At 48.1% G+C, this 15,691-nt stretch overlaps 2 protein-coding genes across 5 annotated transcripts in view; one reads left to right on the top strand and one right to left on the bottom strand.

The window, feature by feature from the left end:
* dctn1a (dynactin 1a) overlaps positions 1–1,837 on the bottom strand; it is a 31,523-nt gene extending 29,686 nt beyond the window's left edge. For 3 of the 4 annotated variants that reach the window (XM_084487607.1, XM_084487608.1, XM_084487605.1), the window contains exon 1: positions 1,782–1,837. The gene's annotated coding sequence lies outside the window, so the exon portion shown is untranslated. Of the gene's footprint in view, positions 1–1,684 lie in introns of all 4 variants that reach the window. The other variant, XM_084487606.1, reaches the window with a different exon arrangement.
* LOC311368784 (tudor domain-containing protein 7B-like) overlaps positions 603–15,691 on the top strand; it is a gene marked incomplete at its 3' end in the record, with an annotated part of 15,573 nt that continues 484 nt past the window's right edge. Inside the window, exons 1-9 of the mRNA XM_084487559.1 lie at positions 603–723; positions 4,862–5,068; positions 5,863–6,004; positions 10,893–11,088; positions 13,511–13,593; positions 14,297–14,308; positions 14,339–14,503; positions 14,605–14,617; positions 14,884–15,126. Coding sequence (XP_084343685.1) covers positions 661–723; positions 4,862–5,068; positions 5,863–6,004; positions 10,893–11,088; positions 13,511–13,593; positions 14,297–14,308; positions 14,339–14,503; positions 14,605–14,617; positions 14,884–15,126 — 1,124 coding nt within the window. The 5' untranslated portion in view covers positions 603–660. The remainder of the gene's footprint in view (positions 724–4,861; positions 5,069–5,862; positions 6,005–10,892; positions 11,089–13,510; positions 13,594–14,296; positions 14,309–14,338; positions 14,504–14,604; positions 14,618–14,883; positions 15,127–15,691) is intronic.

The following is a 15,691-nucleotide window of genomic DNA, read 5'->3' on the forward strand; positions in this document are numbered from 1 at the left end:
GGAAGAGAGAGGCAATGGCAGAGATTAGAAGAGAGGAAAGGAGGAAATGCATTCATTGTACATCTATTATACCATGTATGACCATCACAAATTACATTCACTAGAGTTTAGAGTTTCCTGATAAACCCCACTGAATAAGGTTAACTACGATTTCATGAAAGAGTAAAAGCACGCGACACATTTTTCCCTTGATGAGCGACCACTGGCTCCACTTTGAACTCCCACTGGACTCCCACAGCAGGGGGAACAGCAGTAAACAACAGAGCTACTCAGTGGTGACCACTGGGTCAAGGGAGGAGAGCCTCAAGCCATGTGCCGAGGAGACAAACAACAGACTCACAGACACCAAGTCATATGCCAGTAAAACAAGCAATAGACACAAAACAACAACTCCCCCTGACAACAAAGTGGTCTATTCACAGAGACACGGAGCGCCTGGGATGTAGCCGCCTGAAACCCTCTCATACGACGGGACCATGTGAACCTCACGCTGCCTGGAAGTCACATTGGTATACAGGATAGGGAAACTACACAGCTTTTCATTAGTACTTCAGCAGAGAGGAAGAAACACTGCCTTTAGCCTTTAGATTAAGGGAATGGTTATGAGATTCACTAAAATTAAAACAAAATGTCTATCACAGAAAGGGTAAGCTTATTTAAATGTGTATTACAAACCTGCCTGGCATCACAGAGAAAGGGACAATGCTACATGACAACGTTCAGGTAAGTATTGCCTACGAATGTCAGTATCCTTTTTCTATATACAATTGTAGACATGAAATCCAGCATAAACCTATTTCTTTTTTTTATGAAAGTAAACTACTCAAAATGTAATCTCACTTACCCGCGGGGTAAACGAGTGCCTCCTGTTTAACGCCATGGCACTCGTACAGAATACACTCTTATATCTCAGTATAGATGTCCTAAACTAAAGAAATGCCTTTCCTATCACCAAGTTCACAACTGTCTGGGAAAAGACAGACCAGGGGAGGGAAAAGGGGAGGGCTCTCCGTGAGGCAGTACAAAGTGTCATCATGTCTTCTAAAAGTGACAATGTTGTGGATGCTTTTGGAGAGGGGGAGGCAATCATTCTGTATTGTACTGTACTCACCCCCCACAGAGCTGGTTTGAGATCATACACTCGACGGGGAAGCAAAATGTAAACATACCTACTCGTAGATTTAGAAAATATTTGTGGGGAGGGGCGAGCTGTCAAATATCTAAATCTGCTAACTCTCAATGGACATCTTGAACGGAGGTTTTCATAAGTGTCTGCTACATCATGAACACAACCAAGGGATACACCTCCATCATCACTGCACCTCCATCATGACTACACCTCCATCATCACTACACCTCCATCATGACTACACCTCCATCATGACTACACCTCCATCATGACTACACCTCCATAATGACTACACCCATCACGTTATCTCAAAAACCAAGCTCAAACCTCAGGCTCCACTGCACTGTTCTTAAAGCACATTCACGAGTGAATACCTCTCCAACACAAACCAAGTACACGCCGACGATGAGGGGGGTCTAGACATATACGTTACATTACACCAATAATTAAATAATAAACAAGAATTCGTTAAAAAAACAGGCTAAATTAGCACCGGAGCTAATGGCAGTTAGCTGTGTGTGGCTATCCAGAGCTCGTCCTCATCCGGACTCTTACCTGGTCCCAGCTCTGTGGAGTTAGTGTATAGTATATAGTATATAGTGTGGTGTCCACAGAGAAAGAGACGGAACAATAGGACTGTTTGGAAACCTACTAGGGTTGACAGAAGAGAGGCAGTACGTACACCGCGGACACTTCCGGTAAGACAGCTGGAACATCCGGTGTGTGACAGGAATTACTAGCCGCCACAACACACACCGCACTGGACTGCTGTCAGTGATGTGTATAAAACATACAGGGAATGCATACCGTTTGTATTTAATCTCTAATTAAATACAAACGTTGTAATAGTTTTAATTTAATCTCTAATTTAATATAACCCTAGATAGGGTTATATATAGATATAAATCTAGATATATATAGCCCTATATATATTGCCTATATATATAATTAGTTATTAGTATATATATACACACACACACACATATATACACACATATATAGGGTTATATAGGAGAGAGAGAGAGAGAGAGAGAGAGAGAGAGAGAGAGAGAGAGAGAGAGAGAGAGAGAGAGAGAGAGAGAGAGAGAGAAACATGTAGGTAATGCATACCACCTAATGTTTGTATTTGACCGTGCTTTTTAACCGTCATATATATATGGCTTGGATTAGAGAATGTTCTCCAATGTTTGTATACTTTAAGAGAGTAGGTAAGTAAGAGAATGAATCCAGAAACTTCAAATAGATAAAGTGTTATAACTAATGTTATATAAAGTATAAGATACAACAAAACCTGAAACTGTATTCATAGATCACAATTCAATTATATAAATGCAGTTTTAGTCCATGGCTACAAGGGAACGCGCGACAACCAAGAGTATGTGTGCTTGTAGGACAGGAGACAATAACGTATTAACTCAACTACATTAATGTTTTCACTACTTGTTTTCTACTTTTTACATCATAGAATGGAAATGCAATTGGTTTGTTATTTACTGTCCGAATAATATCCATTATTTTAAAATATGTTTGTAGGCCCATGAGTTAATACTAAATAATATATATGACGATGTATATTGGGAATAACCTGAATTATTAGATTATTTTTAAATAATAAAGTTTAAATTATTCAGGTCATTAAGAGTGTCAAGGTGTTTCTGCACAAACGAAAGCGTAGGAAACAATCCCCAAACAGTGGGCGTGTAAACCTGTCATAGCCTTCTTCATGTAACTGCTCCTTGATATATGGAGAAAACGATTGACATCCATAGAAGGTAGGCCTATAGACCCATTAATCCAAGTTAACACACACACACACACACACACACACACACACACACACACACACATATATATATATATATATATATATATATATATGCCTATATATATATATATATATATATATATATATATATATATATATAGGAATATAATATATAGGAATGTACAACTATATATATATATATATATATATATATATATATATATAGTTGTACATTCCTGTGTGTCCGGGGTGTCGCCGTGGAGATGGTTGCGTCTCGACGTTATGTTAATTAGCCCGGGACAGTATGCTGCCAGCCAATCAGGGCCCGGCCTGAGTCCGGTAGATCGACTCGGTCGGGAGCAGACACTGACAGCAGGACCCGGTGGGACAGACAGACTGACAGACTGACAGCGGAACGTGGCAGCAACAGGTCCTCCACTCAGCACCCAGCCACCCAGTCTGTTTCTCAAGGTATAGACCGACTCTGTGTCCGTGTGTTACGGTAGATAATGTGTGAGCGTGTGTGTGTGTGTGTGTGTGTGTGTGTGTGTGTGTGTGTGTGTGTGTGTGTGTGTGTGTGTGTGTGTGTGTGTGTGTGTGTGTGTGTGTGTGTGTGTGCCGAGCTAGGCTGGGTGGGGTTTGATATTAACTCGGGACACTTTATCCTCTCCATGGGTTGTAACCTGTGCGGCGGATCACTGTTGGGATAACGTAACTCACAGATGACAGGACCTGCGAACCGGTTAGAAAGTTAGAAACAGAACAGTAGGGACGTCGCACAAACCGGTTGACGCGAAAACTGGGTTCCGATGAAAAGAGAGTGAAACTTTATCCCGGTTTGTGAGACGATAGCAGACTGAATGGGTGTGGAGCGGCAGCGTGACGGATGACGTCACCGCCCCCGTCCCGATGGCTTCTGTGATCACAATTCAATGTTATAAATGCAGTTTTAGTCCATGGCTACAAGGGAACATGCGACAACCAAGACTTTTCTGCTTGTCTTCACTACTTGTTTTCTACTTTTTATATTCCATTATAGAATGGAAATGCAATTGGTTTGTTATTTATTGCCCCAGTTTATATCCATTATTTTTAAGAAATGTTATTATGGTTGTAGGCCCATGAGTAGAAATGAGCCCCTTCACTACTCCCCACCGAGACACTGGGGTACCCCAAGTATAGGGTACTGTCACTGCAACATGATTCAAACAGTCATTTACTAGGCATAGGCCTGCTAAAAACAGTGTCAAAGGTGCACTCAAGGGTTGTCAAGAGTCAAGAGTTGTCGAGCAGTCCAAAGTGAAAGAAACAAAAGTGAAAACATTGAGGGTGTGTCCCCGGTCTCTGGGTCCAAGTCCATCATATTTTGCCTGTGATATTTTATAGCATCTTTTTTTTAAATCACATTTTAAGCACTTTGATTAGTACTTGTTTTGTGCTTAAGGTAAACATAGTGCTACGGTTTTGTGCCTTGATGAGAAAGCAAAGTTACAGAGATATGGCTAACAAAGGAAAGGTCACCTCGGTCGGTGGGCCATGTGGCTCCTCAGGAGCAGAACGAGGCCAGGCTACATGTGGATAAAGTTAAATAGAAAAACGATACATAGCTGTAAGCATACTCTGGGTCTGCTCAAATGAAGTAGTCACCTATTTGCTGGTTGTCACTTTAATGGTGTTCAGTAAACATGGTCAAGGTCTGTGTTTCCCCATTGTTAGAGCAGAGTTTAACATTAACCCGTACCAGCTTATTAATGACATGCGTGCTCCTATCACGCAGTATACCAGTGTTGGGGGGGGGGGGGGGGGGGCACACTTTGGATGAAGGCTCCTACATGATGATCTGCTTCATTCTGAAGAGCACTTCAAGGAGTCTCTTCAAGCACACAGGGACCCCCCTCTGGGCGTTGCACCCCGGTCCCGTTGTGCGCAGCAGACCCCTCTGTGATCGACATGTCTCCTCCCTCCAGATGGCGGACGCGGAGCTGGTGAAGAAGATGCTCCGGGAGGTCCTTCAGGCCAACCCGTCCGGGGTGTCCCTGTCCCGCCTGACGGCGCAGTACAAGGCCCTGACCCAGGAGGCCATCCCCCACAGGCTGCTGGGCCACGAGCAGCTGGAGGGCCTCCTGGCCAGCATGCCCTCCGTGGTGCGCACCGAGCGGCCCCGCAGCGGAGAGGTACCTCACCCACCGTGGACGGGGTGGAGGGGTGGGGCTCTGAACCAACCGTGGAGGGGTGGAGGGGTGGGGCTCTGACCCACCGTGGAGGGGTGGAGGGGTGGGGCTCTGACCCACCGTGGACGGGGTGGAGGGGTGGGGTTCTGACCCACCGTGGACGGGGTGGAGGGGTGGGGCTCTGACCCACCGTGGACGGGGTGGAGGGGTGGGGCTCTGACCCACCGTGGAGGGGTGGAGGGGTGGGGCTCTGACCCACCGTGGACGGGGTGGAGGGGTGGGGCTCTGACCCACCGTGGAGGGGGGGGGCTCTGATCCACCTTGGAGGGGTGGGGCTCTGACCCACCGTGGAGGGGTGGAGGGGTGGGGCTCTAATCCACCATGGAAGGTGGAGGATTCAGAGCGAATTGCTGTGAATCAGGTCATAAAGGAGCCTGTTACAGGAAGACTGCAGGCTTTAGGGGATCGAACCCAGAACCTTTCACCTGGGAAACAGTCAATGTTTAATGTGGCTTCATTGTTTGTTTATTCAATGATTCAATTGCAATGCTTATTGATTGATACTAGCCAAATAGATAAATAATAATATTTGACATAGTGTCAAATTAGATGCAGCGCTATTTCAGGCTCCCCATTAACACAGAAGCACTGCGCTATCAATTTAACAATTAATACAATAATAATTCATTCATTTATGCAATTATTATTATTATGTAATAACATAAAGAACATATAATGATGTGCTATGTGCATCAACCCGTATCTAACGGCTCCTCTCGTCCCCCGCTCGCCCCCAGACGGCGTACTTTGCGGCGGCCAGCGGAGAGACCAAGGTGGCCAAGGTGGTGGCCCGGCAGCGCAGCTCCAAGAGGACGGGCCCCGCCCACCTGGTCAACACCCAGATGAGGGTGAAGCCCGCCGTGCCGCTCATCCTCAACGGTAGGGCCGCCGTCAGGACGACGCTCCGTCAGGGCGACGCTCCGGGTTTGTCTTTAGAGGAAAGTCAAGAGGAAGAGGAAGAGGCTTAGGAGGAAGAGGAGAGCGGAGACACACGTGTTGCTCATGATGACGGGGGGGGGGGGGGGGGGGCTCTGTTTATGTGCCGAGCTCCGGACTAGTGAAGCTACCGCACACTCACCATGTTAATTAAATTCAATTAAATTAGCCCTCAATCACAGTCTCAAAGGGCTTAATCAGCAAGGAAGAAATCTAGAGGAGGAACGCAGAGTGGGGGTCCCTCCTTCAGAGTGGGGGGGGGGTCCCTCCTTCAGAGTGGGGGGGGTCCCTCCTACAGAGGGGGGGGGGTCCCTCCTTCAGAGTGGGGGGGTCCCTCCTACAGTGTGGGGGTCCTCCTTCAGGGATGGTCAGGAGTGCAGTGGACGCCATGATTGACATCACCCTGTGTTTGTCCTGCCATGACACCTCTGTGAAGAGGGGCTGTAACGGCAGTCAGGCTGGTCACTGTGGACACAGGCTGTAACGGCAGTCAGGCTGGTCATTGTGGCCGTACACACAGGCTGTAACAGCAGTCAGGCTGGTCATTGTGGACGTACACACAGGCTGTAACGGCAGTCAGGCTGGTCATTGTGGCCGTACACACAGGCTGTAACAGCAGTCAGGCTGGTCATTGTGGCCGTACACACAGGCTGTAACAGCAGTCAGGCTGGTCATTGTGGACACAGGCTGTAACGGCAGTCAGGCTGGTCATTGTGGCCGTACACACAGGCTGTAACAGCAGTCAGGCTGGTCATTGTGGACACAGGCTGTAACAGCAGTCAGGCTGGTCATTGTGGACACAGGCTGTAACAGCAGTCAGGCTGGTCACTGTGGACGTACACACAGGCTGTGGTCAGGAACGATAGCCAGCGGGGGGTGAACCGGTTTGCAGAGATTGAAAATATCCCAAATGAAAAATGTGAACAGGGAAAATATCTTTTCTTGGAGAGAACCGCAGATACAGAAACAAAAGGAGACCGCAGACAGTGGCTCACACGGGAACATAATTAGTTATCCACACAGGAGACACACTTTGGACAAAGAGAAAATAAATGATATTAGTATTTCTCTCGCCTCCATCCAAAGTGACTCAGTGTGGTTTCAGATAGAGCCCTCAGTGGTCCCAGTGCATTGTGTCTTGCACTCAGACAACCTAGAGAGTCTAGACACTGCATTTTGTTTTTTATGAATTTTTACAATCAATTAAATAATATGACATTAGTATCAGAACAATTGTGTTTGGGTCTGGTTTGGTTAGCAGGCTACAATTTACACCCCAACGAGTTTGGTATGCGCTCTTTACATTTGTATTGTCTCCAACTTTACACCAGGTTAATACAAAGACTATTCCTGAATGCACAACCCAACACTGTAATCTGAGAACATGCTTAGCTCCATTCAACTATATGGTTGGTTTTGGTTTGGTTGGGACAAGTTTGACAGCGTTACTGTCACAATGGAAAGGTTAGGAAAGATTCATCGTACTTGTTATGTTTCTGGTGATGCAAGTGGAGACGGTGAGTTGTTTTGTGAGTGTGTGTGTGTGTGTGTGTGTGTGTGTGTGTGTGTGTGTGTGTGTGTGTGTGAAGGGGGCTTCATTTAGACACCATTGTTGGAAAAATCGATGGCACGAGTCCATTTGTGAACCACCACAGGATCGAGAACATTTGGAATCGGTGGTCGGGACTGTTTAAACCATGACAACATGTCATGGGTTCAACTCCATGTCTATGAAAGAACAACAGTTAGACCTAAGCATGTTCCCTCCCTGGATGGGTGCAGGCTATTGTTTTAAATCCAGACATAGCAGACAGCACTGAGAGCATCAAAATATTTGGTCAAAAGTCATTCAGTTTGTCGCAACTTGCTGATTGTTTCCAACTTTTGGCCATTCAGTGAATCATAACCTAAAAAGTACATTGGTAAATTGACTTTGGTATTTTTGGTATTTTTGTATTATAAGCCATCTTCTCTGATAGAGAATAGATGGATGACTTGCCTATTTCGCCTGCCAGTGTGTGTGTGTGTGTGTGTGTGTGTGTGTGTGTGTGTGTGTGTGTGTGTGTGTGTTGCTAACAATACATAGTATAGTTTGAGGTGTGATTAACACACACACAATCACACACTCTCACACAAACTGTGTACTTATATGGACACGCTTGCACACTGAGCTGTGATACACAACCATAATAATGTAAAACAAAAAAGTTTAAAGGAAACAATTGACCCTAAAATAAAAAAGGTGTTCATTTATATAGTGACCTGATCTGAACTCCATGACACAACTCCCTGTAGCTCCTGCATCATCTTCTCATGGAAAATAGGTGGACTGTTCCTTTAAGAGAGAGAACAGAGACCACACAGGCCAGTAAGAGGGAGAGAGCAGAGGAAGAACGTCTCAGAGAGCCTAAGAGAGAGAGAGAGAGAGAGAGAGAGGGGGGAGCGAGAGAGAGAGAGAGAGAGAGGGGGAGAGAGAGAGAGAGAGAGAGAGAGAGAGAGAGAGAGAGAAATGGGGGATGAGAATTCTCTTCCAGCTTCAAGCTGAGGACCAATTGATGTCTGCTCTCTCTCTCTCTCTCTCTCTCTCTCTCTCTCGCTCTCGCTCTCTCTCCCGCGACTGTGTTTCTCTCTCTCCTCCGCTCTCTCTCGTTCTCTCTGTCTGCTCCTCTCCGGGGCTGGAGAGACAGGAATCGGTGGCTGTGCTTCCATGTTGTCGAGGTGACGTTACGTCTGCTTTCCCTGAGCAAGTTGGTGTTAGTGTGTGTGTGTGTGTGTGTGCGTGTGTGTGTGTTCCTCCTTGTCTTTAGGACAAATGTGTGTGTGTGAGTGTTATTATATATCCTTATGTATATGATTTTTTTCTGCGTGTCTATCCATCGTTAAGGCAATTGATATGCATGCACATATGTCTATGTGTGTACATCCAGATTAGGTGTGTGTGTTTGGGCGTGTGCGTGTGTGTGTCTGAGGGTGTTTAAGTTTGGAAGTCATACATAACTTCACCTGTGCAACAGAGCAGGGGTGTGGGAGTGTGTGTGTGTGTGTGTGTGTGTGTGTGTGTGTGTGTGTGTGTGTGTGTGTGTGTGTGTGTGTGTGTGTGTGTGTGTGTGTGTGTGTTTGTGTTATACAGTATATAAGACAAAGGCTGGGTGATTGTAAGAGCAGTGAAAGGGAGAAGGAGGAACACTTGAGAGATTAACAGAGAGGAGAGAGAGAGAGAGAGACAGAGAGAGAGAGAGAGAGAGAGAGAGAGAGAGAGAGAGAGAGACAGAGACAGAGACAGAGACAGAGAGAGAGAGAGAGAGAGAGAGAGAGAGAGAGAGGGGGGGGACAGAAAAAGCAGCCGGCCCATCAGCTGTGCTGTGTCATTGGGAGAGAGAGCTAGACGGAGAGAGAGAGAGAGAGCGAGACACACACAGTAGAAGGATGACTTGCACACACTAGGAGGGCTAGTGAGAGGAAATGTTCTTGATAGAGTTGGCTGAGGAGATAGAAGATATATCTGTTATACATCTATATATCTATGTATATATATCTATGTATATATGTATATATCTATGTATATATATATCTATGTATATATCTATATATCTATGTATATATATCTATGTATATATCTATATATCTATGTATATATATATATGTATATATCTATATATCTATGTATATATCTATATATCTATGTATGGATATATATCTATGTATATATCTATATATCTATGTATATATATCTATGTATATATCTATATATCTATGTATATATCTATATATCTATGTATGGATATATATTTATGGATATATCTATATATCTATGTATATATATCTATGTATATATCTATATATCTATGTATATATCTATGTATATATCTATGTATATATATCTATGTATATATCTATATATCTATGTATATATCTATGTATATATCTATATATCTATGTATATATCTATGTATATATATCTATGTATATATGTATATATCTATGTATCTATGAGAGTGAAAGAATAGTGGAGCGTGAGAGAGATGGGCGGGAAAATGATTGGGGGCTACTGTGTGTGTGTGTGTGTGTGTGTGTGTGTGTGTGTGTGTGTGTGTCTGTATGTATGTATGTGTGTGTCTGTATGTGTCTGTATGTGTGTGTGTGTGTGTGTGTGTGTCTGTCTGTCTGTCTGTCTGTCTGTCCGTGTGTGTCTGTGTGTGTGTGTGTGTGTCTGTGTGTGTGTGTGTGTGTCTCTGTATGTGTGTGTGTGTGTGTGTGTGTGTGTGTGTGTGTGTGTGTGTCTGTATGTGTGTGTGTGTGTGTGTGTGTGTGTGTGTGTGTGTGTGTGTATGTGTGTGTGTGTGTGTGTGTGTGTGGACTCAGTCTGTACTCTGTACTCTCTCTCCCTGTGTGTGTGTGTGTGTGTGTGTGTGTGTGTGTGTGTGTGTGTGTGTGTGTGTGGACTCAGTCTGTACTCTGTACTCTCTCTCCCTGTGTGTGTGTGTGTGTGTGTGTGTGTGTGTGTGTGTGTGTGTGTGTGTGTGTGTGTGTGTGTGTGGACTCAGTCTGTACTCTGTACTCTCTCTCCCTGTGTGTGTGTGTGTGTGTGTGTGTGTGTGTGTGTGTGTGTGTGTGTGTGTGTGGACTCAGTCTGTACTCTGTACTCTCTCTCCCTGTGTGTGTGTGTGTGTGTGTGTGTGTGTGTGTGTGTGTGTGTGTGTGTGTGTGTGTGGACTCAGTCTGTACTCTGTACTCTCTCTCCCTGTGTGTGTGTGTGTGTGTGTGTGTGTGTGTGTGTGTGTGTGTGTGTGTGTGGACTCAGTCTGTACTCTGTACTCTCTCTCCCTGCCAGCCAAGCCTCAGACGTCTCTCAGGCAGCCGGAGCACCGCGGCCGAGGGGGGGGGCGAGGCCGGGGGGCGGGACATGGAGACTTCAGACACGCGAGGGACGTGAGGGACAGCCAATCGGAGGGCAAGCCTGGGGTGCATCCAAATAAGCCTCCCAACCAGCACTCGCCCAGCAAGAAGCCGGCCACGCCCACGGAGAAGTGAGTCACCGCCTCTGACCTGACGGGTTCGTCCTGACAGAAGGTCTGATCAGTTCATCAGGACATGTTCGTGTAGAACTCACAACGTCTGACAAATATTATTATCTATTAAGTTATTATGTATTATCTATTTTACTCTATATTTATTATGCTTAGTTAGCTATTGATAAATATTCATATTATTATTTTTGGAAGTGTGAGTATTAAATGGTTTAGCTTTGTGTGTGTTATGGTGCTATGTAGCTTACTAAAATCCAGCTCTCGTGGTGACCATACCATTTGATGGTAACGTTTTGGTTGTGCCAAATGTGTTCCCCCCCTTCCAAAGACTCAGCGTGTCGCTTTCTGCCGTCCATTCTTAAAAAAAATGACATCACTCCTCTTTGTCTCTCTGTTCCTTTCTCGCCAACTCTATGCCAATGTCTCTCTCTCTCTCTCTTAAATGTGTTTCTGTCTTTAGCTCTCTTTCTAACTCCCTCTCTCAGAGACGGTGTCCCTCTCCTCCCTCTCTCACTAACTCTCTCTCTCCCAGCGTCTCTCTCTAGCTCTGTGTCTGTCTCTCTCCCAGCGTCTCTCTCTAGCTCTGTGTCTGTCTCTCTCCCAGCGTCTCTCTCTAGCTCTGTGTCTGTCTCTCTCCCACCGTCTCTCTTTAGCTCTGTGTCTGTCTCTCTCCCAGTGTCTCTCTCTAGCTCTGTGTCTGTCTCTCTCCCACCGTCTCTCTTTAGCTCTGTGTCTGTCTCTCTCCCAGCGTCTCTCTCTAGCTCTGTGTCTGTCTCTCTCCCAGCGTCTCTCTCTAGCTCTGTGTCTGTCTCTCTCCCAGCGTCTCTCTCTAGCTCTGTGTCTGCCTCTCTCATTCTGAACCACAATGGGGGGTCTCTGGAAGCCATGGCGAGCGGAGCTAGAACTAATCCCTATTTTATTCTCTGCTAGCTTAGCGCTGCTAACCCTCTGCTGGGTGAATCAGCACATCTCTCTGTTTAGGGTATTTATCACACCCTGTGTGTGTGTGTGTGTGTGTGTGTGTGTGTGTGTGTGTGTGTGTGTGTGTGTGTGTGTGTGTGTGTGTGTGTGTGTGTGAGTGCATATCCACACATGCATGTGTGTATGCACTGTATCCGCACACAAATCCACATTCATACACACTGCGGATACACATTCATACACACTACAGATACACATTTATACACACTAGGACTGACCGCAAAACTTTGACGATTCAATTGTCCTAATGTTTTTATGGACGTCATCTCGATGAGTCGTCTGGTTGTGTGCGTGACAGACAGATATCCCTAGGGGAGCTTGGGTGAATGAATGATATCACAGCATTGCCAAGCTTTCAAAAGGAAAAGTGTTTTGGGCCGAAATCTTTTGTGTGCAATTTACTGCGTTACGCTTTCCTTCCATAAATGTCGTTATTGTTTGTTTGATAACCCCTTATGTATAACGGCAGTGGCACTTTACAATCGTTTGGTATTCTGGGGAATTCTCATTGTAGGCCTTAAGTCTAGAAGGATTTACAATATGAGGGAGAATGTGTGTAGCCTCGCGGTCTCTCACCGGGCTCCTCCAGACACCGGACGGAGGCGGAGGGGCTGAGGCGGTTTATTGTAGAGGTTGCAGACAACATGCTGCTGGTGCCCCGTTGTTGCTGTGCAAGATCCCTCCCTGATTGTGTGTGGAGACGGCTGCTTTAAAGATCCCATATCATGCTTTTTCGACTTTTGCCTCTGCTTTAGACTGTTATATGACGTATGTATGTATGTGTAGACAAATCTCAGTCTGAGCCAGGGGGAGTATACGCACCCACCGAGAACGGCCCTCATTAAGTGCATCAAACGGCTAGTTTGCGCTCAAACTTTACTTCCGTAACAGTGTGACGTCCGACTGTGCAGAGGGCGGTGCAGAAGAAGTCCCGCCTCTCGGCTACCCGCAATGTTTACAACTTCTCGGGGGTGTGAATTTTCTGACACGCGCTCAAAGCGTTTGACCAATCGCAACAGAGTGGGCGTGCTGACCAATCACAGCAGACTGGGCTACTCGGGAGGGGGACCTTAAAGCGAAATGACACAAAACAGGACGTTTCTGAAGGTGCGGAAATTGGTTTTGCAAAAATGGTGTATGAATAATAATTAGGTGTATTTTTAACATACAGCCCTGTAACCCTAGTGTAGTAGTACCCCCAAATGCAATTATTAACCCTAAAAAAGCATGATAGGGGATCTTTAGGCGGTGCACACTGACTACTCAATGTGCACCAGGTGTGTAGCCTCCCCAGCCCCAGAGCCCAAACAGACAGGTGGGCTGCTTCACGTATTGTGTGCATTGTGTATTGTATATGTTTATATGTATATATATATATATATATGTATATATGTATATAAATATGTATTGATGCTATCTCATCTCCACCTGGCCGTGCCAGCAGGCTGGACAGGAGGATGACCCTCCCGTCGCGCTTCCAGAAGGAGCTCAACGCCCACCTCTCCAGGAACCCCCAGCCCCCCGGTAACCCTAACCCTAACCCTAACCCTAACCCCCAGCCCCCCGGTAACCCTAACCCTAACACTAACCCTAACCCCCAGCCCCCCGGTAGGGTTAACCCTAACCCTAACCCCCAGCCCCCCGGTAGGGTTAACCCTAACCCTAACCCTAACCCCCAGCCCCCCGGTAGGGTTAACCCTAACCCTAACCCTAACCCCCAGCCGCCCGGTAACCCTAACCCTAACCCTAACCCCCAGCCCCCCGGTAACCCTAACCCTAACCCTAACCCTAACCCCCAGCCCCCCGGTAACCCTAACCCTAACCCTAACCCTAACCCCTAGCCCCCCGGTAACCCTAACCCTAACCCTAGCCCCCCGTAGGGTTAACCCTAACCCCCAGCCCCCCGGTAACCCTAACCCTAACCCTAACCCTAACCCTAACCCCCAGCCCCCCGGTAACCCTAACCCTAAACCTAACCCTAACCCCCAGCCCCCCGGTAACCCTAACCCTAACCCTAACCCTAACCCCGGTAGGGTTAACCCTAACCGCCTCCACTCACTGGCACTTTACACATTACAGTTTACAGTTCCATCTATTTGACGGGAGGGACCAGAAATGGCCCTTTTGATAGCGGAGGTGGCCGAGCCCTGCCCAGGAGGCTGCTGATGTCGTGGTGCAGGTTGAATCTAGACGGTGGCGTGTGTGTGTGTGTGTGTGTTTCCCTCAGCGCCGTCCAGCCCGAGCTGAGGGCGGCCGGGCGCGGGGGAAGGCCGGCGGCACGCAGCAGGTCCAGGCCACCTCAAGGAGATCCTGGCCAAGTACAGCAACGGCTTCTGGGCGTCCAAGCTGCCCCACACCTACAGGGAGCTGTACCAGCAGGAGCTCCCCGCCGGAACGCTGCAGGACCTGGAGGCTCTGGACGCACGTCTGCACCGTACGGCCCCCCCTGCTCTGGTGGTGTGTTGGGAGGAGTGACCCGCTGCACTGTACTGACCTGTGACCCACCCCCCCCCCCCCCCCCCCTCTGTGTTCCAGGTAGAGAGGCCCTGTAGCAGCAACCGGTCCGAGCTGCTCCTCTACCCCGCAAAGGAGCCCACTCCCCCCACCCCCGCCGCCTTCCTCCTCCTCCTCCTCCCCCCCGTCCTCCTCCCCCCCGTCCTCCCCCCCCGCCGCCACCCCCGTGGACACGCCCAGCGACAGGCCCCCCCGTGCGCCGCCCGCCCCTCCGGGCCCCCGCCGCGCACCCGCCGCCCCCCCGCCCAGCCCGGTCCCCGGACCCCCCCCCTCCTCCACGGCCCCCCCGGCCCGCCCCAGCCCCCGACACCAACCTCAACCCCTGTCCCACTCCTCCTCCCCCTCCCCTTCTCCCTCCCCTTCTCCCTCCTCCTCCTCCTCCCCCTCCTCCCCGGGCCTCACCCCCGAGCTGCGGCGGCGGCTGGAGGAGCTGCTGCTGAAGTACCCCAGCGGCCTGTGGACCCACGCGCTGCCAAAGCTCTTCAAGGACACCTACAAGGTCAGCGCTCAGCAGGGGGTCGACGCCCCTCTGAAGACCCCAGGGTGGATGTTAAACACACAGGGGTTAGACCCCAGGGTGGACGTTAAACACACAGGGGTTAGACCCCAGGGTGGACGTTAAACACAGGGGTTAGACCCCAGGGTGGATGTTAAACACACAGGGGTTAGACCCCAGGGTGGATGTTAAACACAGGGGTTAGACCCCAGGGTGGATGTAAACACACAGGGGTTAGACCCCAGGGTGGACGTTAAACACACAGGGGTTAGACCCAGGGTGGATGTGTAAACACAGGGGTTAGACCCCAGGGTGGATGTTAAACACACAGGGGTTAGACCCCAGGGTGGATGTTAAACTACAGGGGTTAGACCCCAGGGTGGATGTTAAACACACAGGGGTTAGACCCCAGGGTGGACGTTAAACACAGGGGTTAGACCCCAGGGTGGAATGTTAAACACACAGGGGTTAGACCCCAGGGTGGACGTTAAACACAGGGGTTAGACCCAGGGTGAATGTTAAACACACAGGGTTAGACCCCAGGGTGGATGTTAAACACACAGGGGTTAGACCCCAGGGTGGATGTTAAACACAGGGGGTTAGACCCCAGGG

This window comes from Micromesistius poutassou (assembly GCF_964030765.1).
Source record: "Micromesistius poutassou genome assembly, chromosome: 23".
Lineage (NCBI taxonomy): Eukaryota > Metazoa > Chordata > Actinopteri > Gadiformes > Gadidae > Micromesistius > Micromesistius poutassou.